At 45.2% G+C, this 18,772-nt stretch overlaps 3 protein-coding genes across 6 annotated transcripts in view; 1 reads left to right on the top strand and 2 right to left on the bottom strand.

Annotated features, from left to right (window-relative positions):
• NF1 (neurofibromin 1) overlaps window positions 1–18,772 on the top strand; it is a 75,034-nt gene that overhangs the window by 44,443 nt on the left and 11,819 nt on the right. For 2 of the 3 annotated variants that reach the window (XM_053961410.1, XM_053961409.1), the window contains 14 exons: window positions 9,276–9,708; window positions 9,942–10,282; window positions 11,002–11,204; window positions 11,487–11,680; window positions 12,030–12,170; window positions 12,395–12,674; window positions 13,788–14,002; window positions 14,337–14,398; window positions 14,528–14,642; window positions 15,475–15,576; window positions 16,391–16,531; window positions 16,875–17,001; window positions 17,556–17,687; window positions 18,229–18,364. In XM_053961410.1, coding sequence (XP_053817385.1) covers window positions 9,276–9,708; window positions 9,942–10,282; window positions 11,002–11,204; window positions 11,487–11,680; window positions 12,030–12,170; window positions 12,395–12,674; window positions 13,788–14,002; window positions 14,337–14,398; window positions 14,528–14,642; window positions 15,475–15,576; window positions 16,391–16,531; window positions 16,875–17,001; window positions 17,556–17,687; window positions 18,229–18,364 — 2,622 coding nt within the window. Of the gene's footprint in view, window positions 1–9,275; window positions 9,709–9,941; window positions 10,283–11,001; window positions 11,205–11,486; window positions 11,681–12,029; window positions 12,171–12,394; window positions 12,675–13,787; window positions 14,003–14,336; window positions 14,399–14,527; window positions 14,643–15,474; window positions 15,577–16,390; window positions 16,532–16,874; window positions 17,002–17,555; window positions 17,688–18,228; window positions 18,365–18,772 lie in introns of those variants that run through there. The other variant, XM_053961412.1, reaches the window with a different exon arrangement.
• Window positions 667–3,132, bottom strand: EVI2B (ecotropic viral integration site 2B). 2 transcript variants are annotated; one of them, XM_053961419.1, is made up of 2 exons: window positions 2,978–3,132; window positions 667–1,988 (listed from the first exon to the last, which is right to left on the bottom strand). In XM_053961419.1, exon 2 carries the CDS (start codon window positions 1,955–1,957, stop codon window positions 1,124–1,126), a length of 834 nt encoding a protein of 277 aa, XP_053817394.1. In that variant the 5' UTR covers window positions 1,958–1,988; window positions 2,978–3,132; the 3' UTR covers window positions 667–1,123. The 2 variants fall into 2 exon arrangements, with proteins under 2 accessions (XP_053817394.1, XP_053817396.1); XM_053961421.1 differs by having other exon boundaries at window positions 667–1,985.
• EVI2A (ecotropic viral integration site 2A) lies at window positions 4,707–8,141 on the bottom strand. Its single transcript, XM_053961418.1, has 2 exons — window positions 8,001–8,141; window positions 4,707–6,068 (listed from the first exon to the last, which is right to left on the bottom strand). Exons 1-2 carry the CDS (start codon window positions 8,102–8,104, stop codon window positions 5,294–5,296), a joined length of 879 nt encoding a protein of 292 aa, XP_053817393.1. The 5' UTR covers window positions 8,105–8,141; the 3' UTR covers window positions 4,707–5,293.

Here is an 18,772-nt window from a genome sequence, read left to right as displayed (position 1 = left end):
GTATATTATAGCTCAGCTCGTAGGATTTTACGGATTTCTACAGGAAATCTCGGTCTGATTTTCTCAAAGCAATATGAGAATGAGAGTTTTTATAATGTTTCATTTATAGTGCTGTTAATTTTAACAGGGTGTCATGTGAATGAGCCTTACAAAAGCCTTTGTATAATTGTAATGCTATTCTTCAGGCATAGCCAATCATACAGCTTATGTAAACAGTAAAGAAAATTGAAAATATATTTTCCTATGGCCATTGTATGCACAGCAGCCTGGAATTGCATTTGGATAATGTACTACTCTTTATTAGTGATAGTTTGAAATTTCTGAAGTTTATTGTGTGCAAATCTTTGTTCTGTGCTCCATCCACAAAATTATTCCCTCCTCAAGAGAACTGCAAACTCTACCATTTTGCAGAGCTCTCATGGAAAGCTAGCTTCAGCATTTAGCAGCTTCTTTATATAAATGTTCAATACTGGTAAAAAAAAAAAAAAAATCTACTTCTGATACCAGCCTGCTTACTGCCCAGCCAAGGCTGGTGTGGGGGAGATGAGCTGTGCTGGTACTCAGGGCCCCTAGAGGAGCACGTAAAGCACTTGGACACCAGGAGCTCAAAGGAATCTAGCATCCATGAGCCATTACATGAGTTTGTATTAGTAACTGGGAGCATGCTGTATCTAAACAAATATTCAGGTGGGCCTTAAGTGACCAAAACATCTTTGAGAAAGCTTTATTAAAATGTCCTGGAAATGATTGCATTGACTTGCACAGCCCAGTGGAGCAAACCCCGGTGCGAAGCCGAGCCCTGTGACGCTGGGCTGTCTGTGACATCTCCAGGTGTGTTACCTGTGTCTGGCTGTGCTGGCACACACAGCTGTGTACTCTGCCTTCTGGAATCTCTAGTTACAGGTGATGACTGGGCACAATTTGTTTTGTAGTCAGAAATTTGCTTCAGGCAGAAGCAGGTTGTTCTCTCTTGTGAAAGCCAAAGTTGGGAAACACCGGGGAAATGTCAAGGAAATGCTGGGGCCTCACCCTTCTTGCCTGTGTCAACTTCTCCTTTTTTCACTTTCTTGAAAATTACTTGATTTAAGAAAGATGTAGATATTCTGGAGATTAATTTGGCAGTCTACAAAGGGTGTTCTGGCTGGGGCAGTGTTTCATGGCTCTCCTGGATCAGTAGCTCAGGTGGTGGGGGCTGTGGTTCCTCTGCTTCCAGGTGAAGTGCCGAGTGCTTGCTGGGGTCTGAGCTGGCCTCCTCAGCGGGTTCCCTGAGCCAGTCAGGGGGCGCTGGCAGATCGGGGCACTCGGGTGCAGTGTCTGGGGCAGGACAGGAGCCAGCTGCAGGGCTGGCTGCCTCTGAGCCAGGGGCCGGGGCCGCGCCGGCTCCGGAGCAGCCCGCGGCCGCTGGAGCCGGCTGCCCGCTCTCAGCACTGGCAGTGGCGTGGGGTGGGTTCTCTGGGACAGTCGGGTCCTCCTGCAAGTGTGTGCCTTGTTTCAGTCGCCAAGGCAACATAAATAGGACCGAGGAGCGCTTGGTGCCGGGATCAGAGTCCATGAAGAGATCTGACGTGTCCCCATCCACGAAGGGGGACCGGCCTGCCCAGTGGGACTCGGCCAGAGGAGGCCTCATGCAGCATTTCCACAGGAGAATGACGATAATTGCCAGCGTCATCCCAATCAAAATGCTGCCAATTATCAGCGCTGCTACCCAGCTGCCGTCCCCGGCTTCCTCCTCCCCTGGGAAGGCCTGGGGTTCTGTAGCAGCCAGGGGTCTGTCAGACTGGTACCAGCTGGGCACAGTTGCTTGCAGTTGGTAGAGAGGGGGTCTGTCTGCTCCTGGGCTCGTGGCAGTGGTGCACGTGTGGCTTTCAGTCCTGGCAGCGTGGTGAGGTGCTGCTGCAGAAAGGGAGCTCCAGATTTCCCCACAGAAGAGAACCAGCATGACCTGGTTGCTGGCCATTTCCCTCCAGCCTCTTTACAAGGGTCCTCTGCTATTGCAAGGAAGAAGTAGAACATGGTAACTTGTAAAGTGTATTTCTGCACTTTATTGCCACCAGGCAGTTCTGTGTTAATAGCATCAGACTGAAAATAACGGTCTCCCCAATATTTCACATCTCAAGCCTGTTCCCATCTGCATGATCAGCAGATTTGGCACTGACTTTACAAATAACAGCAGATTTTCAGCATTATGTATCATATTAATAAAGTGACTTGTTTGAAGGTAATGGTTTATTATAATCTTTTTTCACCTTATCAGAAAAAGGCATTAGCAGAGCAGTCCTCTCAAGGTTTCAAAATAACATTTATCAATCATGTAACGGGTTATGGACCTGGAACAAACTCTGCAGCATTGACAGATAGGGTTGTCAGAAGTGAAGAAATGGCTTGTTGTGATATAAGCTGAGACAGAAGTAAAAGGCTCTTTACAATTCTCTTAAACTTTTATTTCCCGTTCTCATATTTGTTCAGCATAGCAAAATATTTAAAAGTTTTACAAGTATTTATGCTATAATGACCCAGCATTCTAATGGTAAAGTGTTTTATAAATAAATTCCTGCGCGCAGATTGTGCAAATGTTGAGTTGTTGGAATGAAACAGACTTTTTTTTCCTGTACTGATTAAAGTTCAGCTCTCTAAATGTCTCCATATGAAATAAATGATATAAAATTCATCCCCTACACAGCTCTTTTCCTTCTGAAGTCACTTTCATGCAATTTTGCTAATTCATTAGTTACTATAGTGCTAGTCCTGTGAAGCTATTTCTGGGAAATTAATATGCATGAGTCTGTATGGGTTTACAAATACACAAAATTAAATTTTAAATGCAGCAGTGTAAACACACATGAGCAGTAAGTTAATGACTAGAGAACATCGTGATCTAAACTCTGACAGGTTTGTAATGGGTTAAAATGATTCTCTTCAGTTTTTATCCTGTTCCCCTCTTCTCAAAGTAGGCTCAATACTTGAATTTGATCCTTACCTGTACATTCAGCTTCTCTGAAGCAGGCACCGTCTGCCTTTGCTGTTCCAAGGCTCAGGAGGGCTGTGTGTGCTCGGAGCCAGCCAGGGTAAAATGGCTCTTTTCATGCAGAAGTTTGTGCAGAGGGAGGAAGTTGCCAGCGCCGGCAGGAAGCGTCTGCGCCGAGCAGCTCGCGGGCTCTCAGGGCTCTTATCTCAGAGTGTGTCCACAGACAAGCTTCTGCTCTGCCCGCCGTGCTGGGCAAAAGGTGATTTGCTTCTGCAAAAAGGTCCGTGTGGCTCTTGCCACATCAGGCACCTACATGTGTTTATGTGGAAATTCTCAAATACCTGTTTCCCTGTAGAAAATAGTTATTGTTTCTTCTGTGTGAATCAAAAACTCTGCAAGTTTGGGCTGGATTTGTGTTGCTGATGTAATTCAGTGGTGGGTTTGCTGTGCTCTCAGGGTTATTAGTGGGAAACCACCCCTGGGTTCCATGGTGAGTCATGGGATGCTGGCTGCTTACACATCCTCTCTTGTGTAGCTGCATCGAGGGGCAGAGGGCAAAATCTGATTTCAGGCTCAGCCTGTCCCTACTCGCTTGGTTGTTTTTCTGTGTGGACAGCGTTGTGACCCGCTGCCATCACTGGTGGAGGGCTGTGCTCTGAGCAGCTGCTTCCCCCCATCTGTCCCTGTCCGTCCCATGGAGTGTAACCCACGCTGCTCTCTTTGGTCCCCATGAGCATTTTTGCCTGGAAAGGCTGCGTGGCGGCAGGAAACGCACACCAAATATGTCCTCCTGGCACTTTGCAATTGTGTTCTGCCAATAGCTACTGACAGCCCTTCTGCAGATTCTTCTGCAGCCCTTCCTGTTGTGCTTCTCTGACTGCACTGCTTTTCTCTTTGACACTCTGCCTGCTCCTGCAGCAAACACACATCTTGATCCCTACTCACACTAACTCGGTGTTCCTCATCTGATTTCTTTGTCTCCTCCCCATTCTCTTCAACCTCTGTAACTGATTTCCAGTTCTAAGCTAAGCATGCAAAACTCCTTCCAGCTTTATTTTCCTCACTACACAGCCCACCTTTGAGCCTGGCAGTTGCAGTTTTTGAGCTGTCTCTGTCCTGGCTGCCACAGTGCTGTGGTCCTGCCTCTGCTGCTGCTGTATCTTCCCTCCAGCCAAGCTAATGGGTGATCTAGTGGAATTGGGGTGAGGGATTCAGTCTTCCTGGTCCTCTCAAACTCCTACAACCATCTTATGTGTCACAGCTGTTGGTTACAGCTGCACAGGATGTTTGGAGCTTAGGCACTGTGCAGTCTCAGCACTTGTAACCAGAGTGCAGCAGAGCTGCTTCAGCCCAAGGAGCAGCCTGTGGAGAGCTTCTCACGTTTCCTTAAAAGAGCAAAGCTCTGCTGCAGGGAGAGCAGCCACAGGCACCTCCCTGGAATTATGGGAAGGTCAGGTCTCTAAGAATAAGGAAACTAAAAGTTGTTGTGGTTGAAAGGAATTCCTGGCATGTTCTATTTGGTGTCAGGAGAAAGTGGAGTGTGTTTCCATGATGCAGGAAATCACAGCGAGTCATCAGGGACCTTTACTGAGCTCAGCCAATGTTACAGGAATAAATCATTCCAAAATGCCTGGTCATATTTTTTTCTAACATTTTGACTTAGAGAAATAGTATCACATAAGTAATTTAAAAACGGATATTGCAAGTTTATTGAAGATAACAAATTGAACAAGTTCTCATATTCTAGCAAATACTACAAACTTCATCTATTCATAGTCAATGTTGAAACACAATAAATATGGTTCCAATCAGTCTGCTTCAAAAGTAATTAAGCTGGTTTAAGAAGTTGTCAATGGAAAATCCAAAAGGGCATTTTGAGAGAGACTAGATCCTGGATTAGTGGTTGAATCAGAGTTGTGACTAATGTATGGTTTCCTATGAAAAGCAACTTGGTTATGCCTGTGCAGCATCTTAGTGTTCAGAGTGTTGATCAGACTGACAGTCTGTTCCTTGTTCCCCTCTGTGGTCTTTGAGCATGGGCAGATTCTGTCCTTTTGGTTTATCCTGTTCAGCTCCTGTCACCCTGATTTCTGGTCAAAGGAGTAAAACCAGTCTTGACACTACTTACAGAAAGCTATTTAACACAGTTTTACTACCTTCTGGATCCACTTGTGGCTGCAGCAATTCCCACTGGCATAAATGAAAAAACTCTAAAATCTGGATTTAGCTTTCCTGGGAGGAAATTCTTGCTGTTTCTTGAAATACAAGTTTTTGCCTTACATTAATGGTGTAACAAATGCAAAAGATTAATTTTTACCTGAGTGTGAATTAAATCTCAACGACAAAATTGGTTAAAATGGTTTTGTGTGACTGGGATGGTTCTTTGCTTTCTTGTTCATTATCTGCTGCTTTGGTGAGTTTCTCAGTAGTTTCCTCTTCAGTTTTCCTTTGGTTCACAGCATCCCTCCCTGATATCAGCTCCTGCATTACCAGCTCGGTTCCACTTGTCTCCTTGGGCATCCTCTGCCATGTTCCTGCTGCTGTGGGCCATAAGCTGTTGGTGGCCAGGAGGTCACCATTGCTCCTGGGCCTGCGTTTGCCCTGCTGGGCTCTTTTGAGATAGGAGATCTTGTTGGCTACTATGACTGTGGACAGAAACAGGGAGATGCAGATGAGCACAAGAACTGCAATGATAATGAAGCAAATCAGTATGAGAGACTTATTGTCTTCACAGGTTTCTTTGGTCATTGGGCTCTTGGGTTTGCTGCTATTCTCTAATCCTCCTGTGGTGGAAACTGCACTTGGGGCAGGGGAAGTAAAATTTTGAGTCATTGTAGAGGAGAAGGATGGCAGGGTACTTTGCATTTCAAAAGTAGTCGTTTGGCTGCTGAAATTGAGGCTCAGAGGAGAATTTGTGCTTGCTTCTGTCCTGTTCTGACTCCCACTGAGGTTTTGGCTGATGGGACTCCAGGTTTCTTCTCTGAGGTGTGGGTAACCCGTGTGGTTTGCACTCGTTTGCAGCCACAGGGAGAAGAGTATCATGACAGGAAAGGTCAGGTGTGGGTTACTGCATCTCTTTGTCTGCATCTTCCTGTTGAGTCCCCTGCAAAAATACAAATTGTCGTGCTAGTTTAGCAGATGCTGGTTCTTAGAGGTTTGGATTGGACTTCTCAGGGAATAGCAGGCTTCTTGATGAAAAATGCATGGCCTCATTTTGGGGGGATGTAGGAGGACGAGTTCAAGTGCCCAGATTGTGAAAGAATAGACTGTCTCAAACTTCTGACAGTTTGAGGTTATAGAAAACATACAAAGACCAAAAAAGAACATGGAGCAAAGAGAAGTGTTTCCTACTGAGGGCTTTGTAATGTCAGGGCGGACTCTGGGAGTTCCTTCTCTCTGAAGCTGCCCATGTTACACCCAGTCATCACTTCTGCTTTACACAAAGACCCTGTGGAGGTTCCACATCACTGGCTGCTTCTCACCTCCCTGAATTCCCCTGCAGCAGGCAGGGGAACCCTGCAGGGAGCAGATGGGCATGGGAAAAACTTGAACCCAAAATGTTCCTGTAAGTGACAGCAATAACTTAACGTGAATTGTATGTAGTTCCTAGCACAGCTGTCTGGAGTACTTTAAAATGCCCAGGAAAATCTTTATTCTCTTATTTTTCTGCTTTTTTTTACAAAAAGCTCTTTTATCACAAATGTACTTCTTGTATTTTTCTCCCGAACATGCTACAGATTGTGACATTTTCTTTGAAACACCACCAATAATTATGCAAATGAGAGTAACCATTCATATGTTCTGTTTCACATTTTTGTGGCATTTGAATCTGTACCTGTTGAATTTTTCTGGAATTCTGGGCAGGAATGTGAGAGTGGGGTTGGTCTGATATGAAGATAATAACCTCAAATAAATAGTGACAAATCAGCCAAGCAGTGACCCAGGCAGTGCTGCTGCTTGGGCCAGGCTGCTCCTGCACCAGAGTCTTTCTTCTGTCTCTGGTAACAGATCAAAGCGTTTCCTTTCGGTGTTACACACTCTGCTTGGTGCAAACGGAAATGCTACAGGGAGTGACCAAAAGTAACACTGTTAATTTTATGTTTGTTCTTGAACAAAAGTGTTTGTTGCCTGTAAAGGTAACAAAGTGTGTTTGTTTGTGTCTAAATATGAAAAATCAGAGAAGCGATGTTCCTGGTGGGTGACCCGGAGAAGGGAAGGCAGGGATACACCTGGTGTGTAAGGGGATCTCTCCTTACACAACAAGGAAGCAACAAAAGATCTGTGTCTGTAACTTTGCAGTTCACCCATAACAAAAAATTGTTTCCATCCTGAGCTTAATCCTGTTTGTTCAGTTTGAACTAGAAACCATTTTCGTCATAAACTACAGCTCAGCTAGGATTTTTGTTTGTGTGTGCTGGAAGTCACCTGGATGATTCCTTGTAGCATACTTGGAAAAAGAAGAGGAAAGCAAACCCAGCAAAGGGGTTTTTAACATTTCAGCTATTTTGAGCAGACCAGGCAGAGCCAGCACAGCTACCCTGCAGCGTTCCTGTCCCTGCCCAGGGTGCAGCTCCCAGCTCTGCCCTGGGCACACTGAGCCCAGTGTTCACTGTGGGCTTCCAGACCAGATGTGCTTTCCTTAAAAATCAGTAGGCTCGTCGTGTGAAGGGCTGCTCTGGAAACCACGAGAGCAAAGGAGCTGATCTTTAAAGAGCTGGTTTTCTTTTTAGTTCAACCCTTCGTGTCTGGGTATTGACAGGGTCTCAGTACCCAGTGAGATCTGCACTGCAAGGACAACAGAGCCAAGTAGTGACTGTCACTGTTAATTCCTCAGTCTGACTGTGAATAACCTTTAAGATGATGAAAAGTACAGTATATCAGCTTCCCTGGTTCAGTTGGAGATACTATTTCTACAGTTTGTTAGTATTTTTAATTACTCAAACTTCTGTAAAAATATGTTTTCATATAATTTTCTACAAAATGTAAGAAACTTTGAAGTACAACTTAAAATAGGAGAAGGAAAATGTGTACTTACCTTGCCAAGATGCAGTCAGCAGAACATGGATGTTTCAGATATTTAGTCCTTTGGCAATACGATTTCTTTGTGCATATATTTGCTCCTAGGATGCAAACAACCATCAGTGTACAGCAGGGAGATTTGGGCAGTGCTGGTGTTTTTTAGGCAAACCTGTAACTGCAATGACATGTGGCTCTAAGTGGGGAACTAAAACCACAGCTATGACACACTTCCTTTGGGTAACAGCTATACCATGACACACTGGGGGAAAAGCACCAACTTGCCCAACTTAGCTCTCAGAACCACAGGAGGTAACGGGGGAAAGATCTCTTGTGCAGATGAATGTTCTGTGTTCTGTCTCCTGAGCTGTCCTGCACTCAGGTGCTATCAAGAGAAGTGTCCCAAAACCCTTGAAGCTACACCTGTGCTTAGAGAATTTATCAGCTCTTCTGTAGCTGTTGTTTGCCTTGGAAGATTTGAGTTAATGACAGCTCAGAACAGTGACAGGTATTTAAAAATACCTTAAAATTTCACAAGCTGCTGATGAATTTATTTTTAATTAATTCCTCCTACTAGAATTCAGTTTGCTGTGTGAACCCTAGAGATGTTGTTTAGGCAAATGCATTGCCCAGTCTCAAAATTCAGAGAACATTTAAGTGAGAAAAAATATTCTCAATTATGTGAATGTTTTTGAAAAGAGGTATTTTTGTAAGCAAGTCCTCTGTACTCCTCAGAGGACTGACCATTCTTAGAAACACCCCCAAGCATTGGAGTACTGCAGGATAGAGTAACTGGAGTGGCTCTGGACCCTCTGAAAAAGTTGGGGTGTGGATGTTTGATTATTAAGACTCCTGAGATAAATATATTTTTCCACATACAAATATAGATCTAATTTGCATCTCTAAGGCTGTTACAAAGCTAGAGGCACTTAGAGGTTGTGGGGCACTTCAGGATGAAGCTGAGTCTAATCCAAGCCCCCTCATCCTGGGCACTAAACCCGGAGTGTGAGGCAGTGCCTGGGGCCAGTGGCCCGAGGGTGTTTGCAGGACTGTCACAAGTGCCCTGCTGTGACCCGAGGGTGTTTGCAGGACTGTCACAAGTGCCCTGCTGTGGCCAGAGGGTGTTTGCAGGACTGTCACAAGTGCCCTGCTGTGGCCCGAGGTGTTTGCAGGACTGGCACAGGGGTCAGTCTGGCTCATGGACAGGACTGGGGGGGTGCTCTTGGTGTGCCTGGGCACTCAGGGGTTTGTGCTGTGGGCCTCAAACATGACCCAGCCATGTCCTGTCTTACAGGTTCAAGACTGGTCAGATCAACGGGGATTTGCTGATCTACCACGTGCTGCTGACCCTGAAGCCATACTATGCAAAGCCATATGAAATCGTGGTGGACCTCACACACGCTGGCCCCAGTAATCGCTTTAAAACAGACTTTCTTTCTAAATGGTTTGTAGTTTTTCCAGGCTTTGCTTATGAAAATGTCGCAGCAGTTTTTATTTATAACTGTAACTCTTGGGTCAGAGAATACACCAAATACCATGAAAGGCTCTTGACAGGTTTGAAAGGGAGCAAAAGGCTTGTTTTCATAGACTCTCCAGGGAAGCTGGCAGAGCACATCGAACACGACCAGCAGAAACTCCCAGCAGCTACCTTGGCCTTGGAGGAGGACTTGAAAGTGTTTCACAATGCTCTCAAACTGGCTCATAAAGACACCAAAGTTTCTATTAAAGTAAGTGTGTTTAATGCTGTTCCTTGTGATCTGTTATTTTTGTTTAAGGATTGGAATATATTTTACTGTCTTTTAATTCTCCCTTGCCTCGAGGAGAAATCACAGCTTTCTATTATGCCCCATTAGGATGTACAAAATTTCGTACATTTATCTTTCCTAAAAGTAGAAGTGTGAGGGTTTTCTCTGTGTGATTACCAAGAGGTGCTGCAGCAGTTTTCTCTTCTGCCCCCAAGGTTGGCTCGACAGCGGTGCAGGTGACGTCGGCAGAGCGCACGCGGGTGCTGGGCCAGACCGTGTTCCTCAATGACATCTACTACGCCTCTGAGATCGAGGAGATCTGCCTGGTGGATGAGAACCAGTTCACCCTGACCATTGCCAACCAGGGCACCCCGCTGACCTTCATGCACCAGGAGTGTGAAGCCATCGTCAGGTCCATCATCCACATCCGCACGCGCTGGGAGCTGTCCCAGCCCGACTCCATCCCCCAGCACACCAAGATCCGCCCCAAGGACGTGCCCGGGACGCTGCTCAACATCGCCCTGCTCAACCTGGGCAGCTCCGACCCCAGCCTGAGGTACACGGCTCTGCTCCCGGGGGCTTCCCAGGGCTGCTTCACTGCTAGAAAGCCTCTCTTGAGCAAAACCATTTCTCTTTCACCACAGCTCCATCAAATGCAATTCTTAATAAATTGCATCTTTTTAAAGATTGACTTCCTATGAGTGAAGAAGGGCGCACACTGTCAGAAAGGAAGTGAAGGCATGAAGGAAACTTAATTTCTCTTTATAAGGAGCAGTGGTTCTGCTTTGCACTCTGTGTTTATTGAGTACATATGATTTCCATGGTGTTGAGCTTTGTGTTGAAGAACATGGGAGCTGTACCCCTTAGAGCAGCTTGTGATTTGTGTCACAACAGCCTCCCCCAGGCTGGGTGCTGACCTGAGCTTTGGGCAGGCTCTCTCCCAGCAGCTCAGGTGCACCTGGAGGGATTTAGAATTTCCTGGAACTCCAAGCTTTTCTGAGAAGCCCAATACAAAGCCCTTCAAACATACTCTGTAACCTTATCAGAAACTATTCAGAACAAGTGGAGGAATAATTTCTTCTATTTCTCCAAGGAAATTCTTTTTTGCTCCAAATTGTAACCAGTCCAGGGGAAAATGTTTGGGAATTTAGATGTAATTTCTACTTAGAGCAGGATTGAATTGATTTCTGAAATGTCAGTACTGTGGTGTATAACATGTATATGTTCAAAAGTACAAGAAAGCTCTTACAAATCACATTGTTTGCTTTGTTACAGGTCTGCTGCCTATAATCTTCTATGTGCCTTAACCTGTACCTTTAATTTAAAGATTGAGGGCCAGTTACTGGAAACTTCAGGTCTGTGTATTCCTGCCAACAACACACTATTTATTGTATCTATCAGTAAGACTCTTGCAGCAAACGAGCCACACCTCACCTTGGAGTTCTTGGAGGAGTGTATTTCAGGATTTAGCAAATCCAGTAAGTAACTGCAGTGCTGGTTAGTGCCAACCATGAACTTGAAAAGATTCTAATCTCTAGAAAGATTTTAGATCTAGCTTAGTCAACAGAGCTTCCTCATTGGCTCCGTTGCTCTCTCCTTTTGCCATGCCTTTTTGAAGCTTCTCTGCTGGCCCAGTGTTCTTTGCTCAACTGGGACAGTAATTATTTTAGGCACTAAAACTGAAAGGAAAAGTGCTGAGGAAGAGTTATTTGTGAAGGGAGGCCAGTGCTGGCCGTGTGTGACGAGCAGTGTTGTTGCAGGCATTGAGCTGAAGCACCTGTGCCTGGAGTACATGACCCCCTGGCTGTCCAACCTGGTGCGCTTCTGCAAGCACAACGACGACGCCAAGCGCCAGCGCGTCACCGCCATCCTGGACAAGCTCATCACCATGACCATCAACGAGAAACAGATGTACCCTTCCATTCAGGCCAAGATTTGGGGCAGCCTGGGACAGGTACCACTTCTGCGTCGTTTGTAAACAAACGTGTGTTTCCTTGCACTTCAAATCAGGTTTCTTCTTACTGGGGTCAGCATTTTTTAAAGAGTTATACCTTGAAGTGGAAAATGAAATAGAAATAGTGCTAAATTACAGTTTCTAGCTCTGAATCGCTGGCAGTAAAACCTAATGGAATTCAGCTTTATGCTTCTAAAATTTACATATGGCTTTTTGCCAAAAGGATAACAAGTCACTAAAATGGATGCTTCAGTTTGTGATAGTTGTGCATCTTCAGCTAAAGAAATGAATGACTGCTGGTGGTTCACGGTGGAAAAGTAAAGTTAATCTGACTCTTTTTCTCTGTCAGATAACAGATCTCCTGGATGTAGTGCTGGACAGTTTCATCAAAACCAGTGCCACGGGAGGCTTGGGCTCCATCAAAGCTGAGGTGATGGCAGACACAGCTGTAGCACTGGCTTCTGGCAATGTCAAACTAGTGTCAAGCAAAGTGAGTTCTCTCTTTGCCTTCATTTCCTTTTATAGAATAATTTCAACTTACTTACTAATGTGGCACTGAGATGCTTTCTGGTAACTCAAGACAGGCAACAGTGCAAAACCCATGATAAAATAGGTTCCAAGCAGTAATTTCAGTGTTAAGTGTTGATGCTTTTTACTGAAATTCTGAGCTGTGCTCCCTGTTTGAGTAGAACAAAATGGTTGCTCTCTTTTCAGGTGATTGGGAGGATGTGTAAAATCATTGATAAGACCTGTCTGTCCCCCACGCCCACGCTGGAGCAGCACCTGATGTGGGATGACATTGCCATTCTGGCTCGGTACATGCTCATGCTCTCCTTCAACAACTCCCTGGACGTGGCTGCACATCTCCCCTACCTCTTCCACGTGGTGACTCTGCTGGTGGCCACGGGGCCCCTTTCCCTCAGAGCTTCCACTCATGGGCTCGTCATCAACATCATTCACTCTCTTTGCACTTGTTCACAGCTTCACTTCAGTGGTGAGCTTTTTTGGATTTTCAATGAAGCTGATTGCATCCTTAATTTGTTTAACAAATATTTGAGTTGTCTTTCTCTGCAAACTATTCTGAGAGTTTGAAAATAGCGGGTTGTAGTTCAGCATGAATACAAATCAGAATGAGGATATGATCAACAAGAAATGAGTATGTAATTAAAAAATATCTTACTTAGAGCAGGTGCATAATGTAAATTGTTTGTATAATGGGTTTTAGAAAAAGAGAAGAAAGTACCAGTGATTTTCTGGTAAGAAAAGGAGAAATACATCTGTGCTAAAACTGGCTCATGTACATCTTGTGAAGGGTTGCATAACATGGTAACAAAAATACCAATTACATAAGGGAATGGTGAAGTTAGTGTTAAAACAGGTGTTTTATCTACTGCTGTATTTTAGCAGTCCTAAAATAATTGATATTAGCAATTTGGCACTTCTTAACCCAGAAGCACAATGTAAAACCAGACTGAAATTTGTGCAGAAGAAAAATTCAAAATTTATGTGATCTTATCTTTTTTTAAGTGTCTGAAATCTCATTTTATGTCTGTACATTTCAGCAGGGAGAGTGGGTGTACACACACACACACAGAGGTGTCTGTGTGTCTGTGCTCTGATGCACAGGGGTGCTGAGCCTCCTGCTCACACGGTGGCTTTGAAGTGCACTGAAATCAACTGAAAGGTCAGAACTGTAAAGATAGTCAGTGCCTGAGTAGAGCCATCATTTTCTTCTGCTTTAAGTGTCTTTCTTCATGTGAATGCCAGAGCCAAAAGCAGAGTCTGCTGCAGTTTGAACTTCCAGTTCTGTCAGTATTTCAGAGCAGGAGCACTCTGGGTTTCCATTTTCTGAATCACTGTGAGGAGGACACACAGAGCCACATCTTTAAACAAGTTCCTCTGCAGCAGTCTGTGGAATCCCCTCCTCGTGCCTGGTTTCAGCAGTCAGGGCGGGAGAGCAGAACTGCTGTGCCTGACTCGGGGCAGTAGCAAAGGGAGCGGTGTTGGAATGGACACAAGGACCTTGGCTGGTGGCATCCCTGGGGGAGGAAAATACGAATTTGAATTTCCCTGGTGTACATCTAACACGTGCAACTTTATTCAACAGAGGAGACCAAGCAAGTATTAAGGCTGAGCTTGACTGAGTTCTCTCTGCCCAAGTTTTATTTGCTGTTTGGGATCAGCAAAGTGAAGTCGGCGGCGGTGATCGCGTTCCGCTCCAGCTACCGCGACAGGTCCTTCTCGCCCGGCTCCTACGAGCGCGAGACCTTCGCCCTCACCTCGCTGGAGACGGTCACCGAGGCCCTGCTGGAGATCATGGAGGTGTGTGGGACAGGGGTGACCCCTGAGGGACAGGGCCCTGCTGGAGATCATGGAGGTGTGTGGGGACAGGGGTGACCCCCGAGGGACAGGGCCCTGCTGGAGATCATGGAGGTGTGTGGGGACAGGGGTGACCCCCGAGGGACAGGGCCCTGCTGGAGATCATGGAGGTGTGTGGGGACAGGGGTGACCCCTGAGGGACAGGCAGCAAGGGCCGGGGATGTGCCTCCTCCCTGCTGACAGCTAACAGCTGATTTCTGAGAGACAAACTTCTGCATGTTCCCAGCTGTGCATTTTCTCCATGTTACACCTATTCAAACAATCTAATTCTCTTTAGGCTTGTATGAGGGATATTCCAACGTGCAAGTGGCTGGACCAGTGGACTGAACTAGCTCAAAAGTAAGTCATGGACTTCAAAGCCTGAGCCCTCCTTGCCTGTGCAGTACACCCAGAGTTCTCATCATTTTGTTATGCACTTATTTTGTTGTATATATGTTGTCTAATGCAATATGCTCTGTTTCTTCACAGGTTTGCATTCCAGTACAACCCCTCCCTGCAGCCAAGAGCACTGGTTGTCTTTGGCTGTATAAGTAAACGAGTGTCTCATGGACAAATAAAACAAATAATCCGAATTCTCAGCAAGGTATATGGTTCTGTCTCTTTTCCTTTATGACTCATTATGTAGCTGTTTTTAGCTTTATCTTCCCATCAGATATAGAACTTGGCATAATTTTAGGATAAATGTTTTTTCTAGCATATTCTTGTATAGAACTGATTGGAAATACACATTCTGTAGGCCAGGCTTCTGTATTTAAATGGATTTGGTGGCTTCTGAATCTAAATTGAATGAGTTCCATCACTGCTGTGACTTCTAGAGTATCAATAGGTCTCAGTATTGAGTTTAAAACTCCTGACACAGGTGGACCCAGCAGTCAGTATTTGAATAAATGAGAAATTTTCTGTTAAGGCATTTACCAGCATGCACATGATGCATAGCTTCCTTTTTCTTAAAGGAAGTGAGTGACCTCATGTGTTGTAGGTAAATATAGTAAAGTGCTGATTTATATCAGAAAACGTTGAAGCAGGTGCCTGGCCTGACAATGATGTTCCATCATTCTAAAGCAGGTTGTGTTCCACAGCAGGTGAACAATGTACTAAATATGTGTCCTTTAAGCATTTCATTAGAGTTTTATAGATATAAACTTTAATTGAATAGTGTCTGAATGATAAAAGAGCTTTTCTACAGCTCTTACAACCCCCTGCAGCCTGACTGTTAGGGTACACATTGTGCAGTCATACATTTAATTCTGCTGTCTAAATCTCCATTTGGAAAAGTTCTTGAGAGTTGGTTTAAAATGAGCTCAGGCTTTGTAAGTAATTGAGAAAAACAGTTACTGTGCAGAGCTTTGATCTTCTTTTTACAAAACAAAATGTAATTATGGTTATATTTTTAATTACTCTCTTTTTTCAAAAAGGGACTTGAGAGCTGTTTAAAAGGCCCTGATAATTATAATAGCCAAGTTCTAATAGAAGCCACAGTTATAGCCCTCACCAAGCTGCAGCCTCTTCTTAACAAGGTAAATCACTGGCTTTTTGAATAAACAGAGAATGTATTTTGTAAATCATGATTATGGTATAATCTCAGAAATACAAGTTAAATGTTGGGGTTTCTGAAGTTCACACTTCACTGTGATTCATGCATGGAAGGAGCACATATGGGAAGTGTGGCAGATTGTGGGACCAGTGCAAAGGCTTGAGAAATGCTGGGGAAGGTTCTGTTCTGCTTCCAGGAGCGGGGCCCTGGCAGCTGGGCAGAGGCTGTGCCCAGGCTGTGCCCGTTCCTTCCACAAGGCTCCAGTGCTGCCTTCAGCTGTGTGTGCTGCTGCCCTGCACGCCAGGGCTGGGGGAATGGCCACGTGTGGGGGGCTGCTCGTGCAGCTCCTGGTGGTGAATAAAACTTGTTCTGGAAAGAGCTCTGCTCAAGGGACCCAGGCTGTGTTGAATGCCAGTTCCTCCTGTGTGTGGTTCTGGTTTTGATGAGGAAGTGCTTGCCCAGTTCTGTGTGCAGAGCTGCAGTCCACGTTCAGATGGAGAACCACAGACCCGTTTCTGGTCAGGCTGGTACCAGGCAGTGTGGGTCTGACACTGAGCAAGGAAGGGATGGAGGTGAGGAGGAATGGCTTGGGAGGTGCAAACAAGGCTTGGAATTAATTTCCTTTCTACTGTTCACCTGTGAAGTGCATTAACAGGTCTGTGTGAGCATTTTTCCCTCGGAATGGCTGAGGACAAAACCTGCTACAAGGGGGACAAACCCTCCCCTCTGTCCTGGTTGTTCTTTCACCTGCAGGAACTGGCTCTAAAGGGCAGTGGTGGCTCTTTCTCTCCCTGCAGGACTCCCCTATGCACAAGGCTCTGTTCTGGGTGGCCATGGCCGTGCTGCAGCTGGATGAGGTGAACCTGTACTCGGCAGGGACAGCCCTGCTGGAGCAGAACCTGCACACCCTGGACAGCCTGCGCGTGTTCAACGACAAGGTGAGCCCACAGACTGCACTCGTGGCAGCAGTCAGAGCTGACAGAAAGGGGAAAAAACCCAGCTTTGTCCTTGTGAACACTTGTTAAGCAACTAAACCTGAATTTGCATTAGAAATTGTTTCACTTGGGTGGTATCCACAGATAAAGATGTGGAGAGAAGTTGTCATTACTCTGTTGGAAACTGGAACAGAAATGTACAGATGTGATCTTTGAGAAAGTGTTTGATATTTTCCTGTAGTCTCTGAAGGAACTGTTCTGTCACTTAAACAAAAAACCCAACAAACCTGACATGTCCTGAGTAACTTCAACTGAGGTGCTCTTATATTTTGTTTTTGTGGGTCAGAGCCCAGAAGAAGTGTTCATGGAGATCAGGAGACCACTCGAATGGCACTGCAAGCAGATGGATCATTTTGTTGGGCTAAATTTCAACTCCAACTTTAACTTTGCACTAGTGGGACATCTCCTGAAAGGTAAGAATGCATACTGCTCTTTGTTTGAGATGGCTCTTACTTCAGGAATAAAAACAAGTCAAGGGATAAAAGGGCCACACTGGGTGATGGAGTTTGAATAACTTGGACTACAGAGTAGATACAGAATTGGATCTCAATCCAGATACTCTTGGATTAAAGGACTTCACCAGATTTCCTTTATACATCTCCTGTGAAGGTCTTTAGTGCTGCTGCTGAAAGTTCTGAACTGTCACAGGGTGCAGAGCTTCATTTGCTGCAGTATTACTTCTTCCTCCAAGAATGCCTCTCCCTCACTCAGGCTCACTGGGTTTTTTAGAAGACTGATTTGTGAGATAACAGAAATAATGTATGCACAGACATTTGAAATTATGCAGTTTTGAGGGGAGGGGTAGAAAGAATTAGTTTTAAATGTGCCATTTCTGGTAGCACTGCACTCTCTTACCCTTGAGATGGAATGTCTGAGAACGTGCTGGAAAATATTTTTAAATGCTTTCAAAATATTAGTGCTTCATAAATATGGATTCAGAAGTTAAATACAATCTTTTGTTTCTTAGGGTACAGGCATCCGTCCCCTACCACTGTAGCAAGAACAGTGAGGATTTTGCACACACTCCTTGCTCTGGTTAACAAACACAGGAACTGTGACAAGTTCGAGGTGAACACCCAGAGCGTGGCTTACCTGGCAGGTAATGAACCAAACCTCCTTTCTAGTCTGAGCTGACTGAAAAGGACTGGGTTATTGTGGAATTCCTTCAGGTTCAGGTTGTTAAAATTGTACCAGCACAAAGAAAACTTGTAACTGGTAGAAAGGAATGTGGGTCAGGGTGGACACATTGGGAAGGCTTTGTGGAGACTGAGGGCTTTGCCAGCAGAGCACATCCTCTGCAGCTTTGGGACTTCTTCAGGGAGGCTGGAGGTTTCCTGGTGTAAATACTCCAGTATATGCCTGACAGCCTTCAAGTTTCCAATGGTCTGGACATAGAAATTGTGACCATGTGAGGGCAAATTTGTAAATCTTGTCATTGTGACTGGATGGGAAGCAGAATTCTTTTTAAATGACTGGCTTTTGATCTGTACGTTTCCTAAGGTGTAACTGCAGCTCAGTGGTGTTGATGTAAATGTACATTGATGCATGTAAGAAAGGCAGATGGATGGAATATTGTTTCATTGTTCACTGTGTTCCTGCTGTGGAAAGCTTCCCTTCCCTTGCCTTCGCTGTCTTTGCAGCCCTGCTGACGGTGTCGGAGGAGGTGCGGAGCCGCTGCAGCCTCAAGCACAGGAAGTCTCTCTTGCTGACAGACGTTTCAATGGAAAACGTTCCCATGGATACATACCCCATCCATCACAGTGACACTAGCTATAGGTTGGTTGTCTCACTTTTAGATCAGTTACCCACATTGCAAAGCCTGGTTCCTTTAGTGAGTGAGCTGTGCTGGGCTGAGAACTGAGCCCCTGATAGCACTGAGTCCATGGGCTGTGGTGTCTTCTGAGCAACTTGCTCCTTACACTGGGATCAGGAGTCACAGAGAAATTTGGATGTGCAATTCATACAGATTTAATTTTCAGAGCTTAACTGCTCTGGAGGCTGTTGAACCTTTTGCTAAAATCTTTCTACAAGACCTGATTTAATCTCATTTATATTTTAGAAGAACATTTTGTTTGTCCTTTTAAGAGCTCCAGTGCATGGAGCCGTCTGTGCCACAGGGAAACCTTGACACCTTGTTACAGCCTGTGTGCAGACAGAGAGATCAGCCAGGAAATCAACTGGAAG

Source organism: Vidua chalybeata, chromosome 20, assembly GCF_026979565.1.
Source record: "Vidua chalybeata isolate OUT-0048 chromosome 20, bVidCha1 merged haplotype, whole genome shotgun sequence".
Taxonomy (NCBI): Eukaryota; Metazoa; Chordata; class Aves; order Passeriformes; family Viduidae; genus Vidua; species Vidua chalybeata.
The sequence above is the reverse complement of the archived record's forward strand: the minus strand, read 5'-3'. Positions and strand labels throughout refer to the sequence as shown.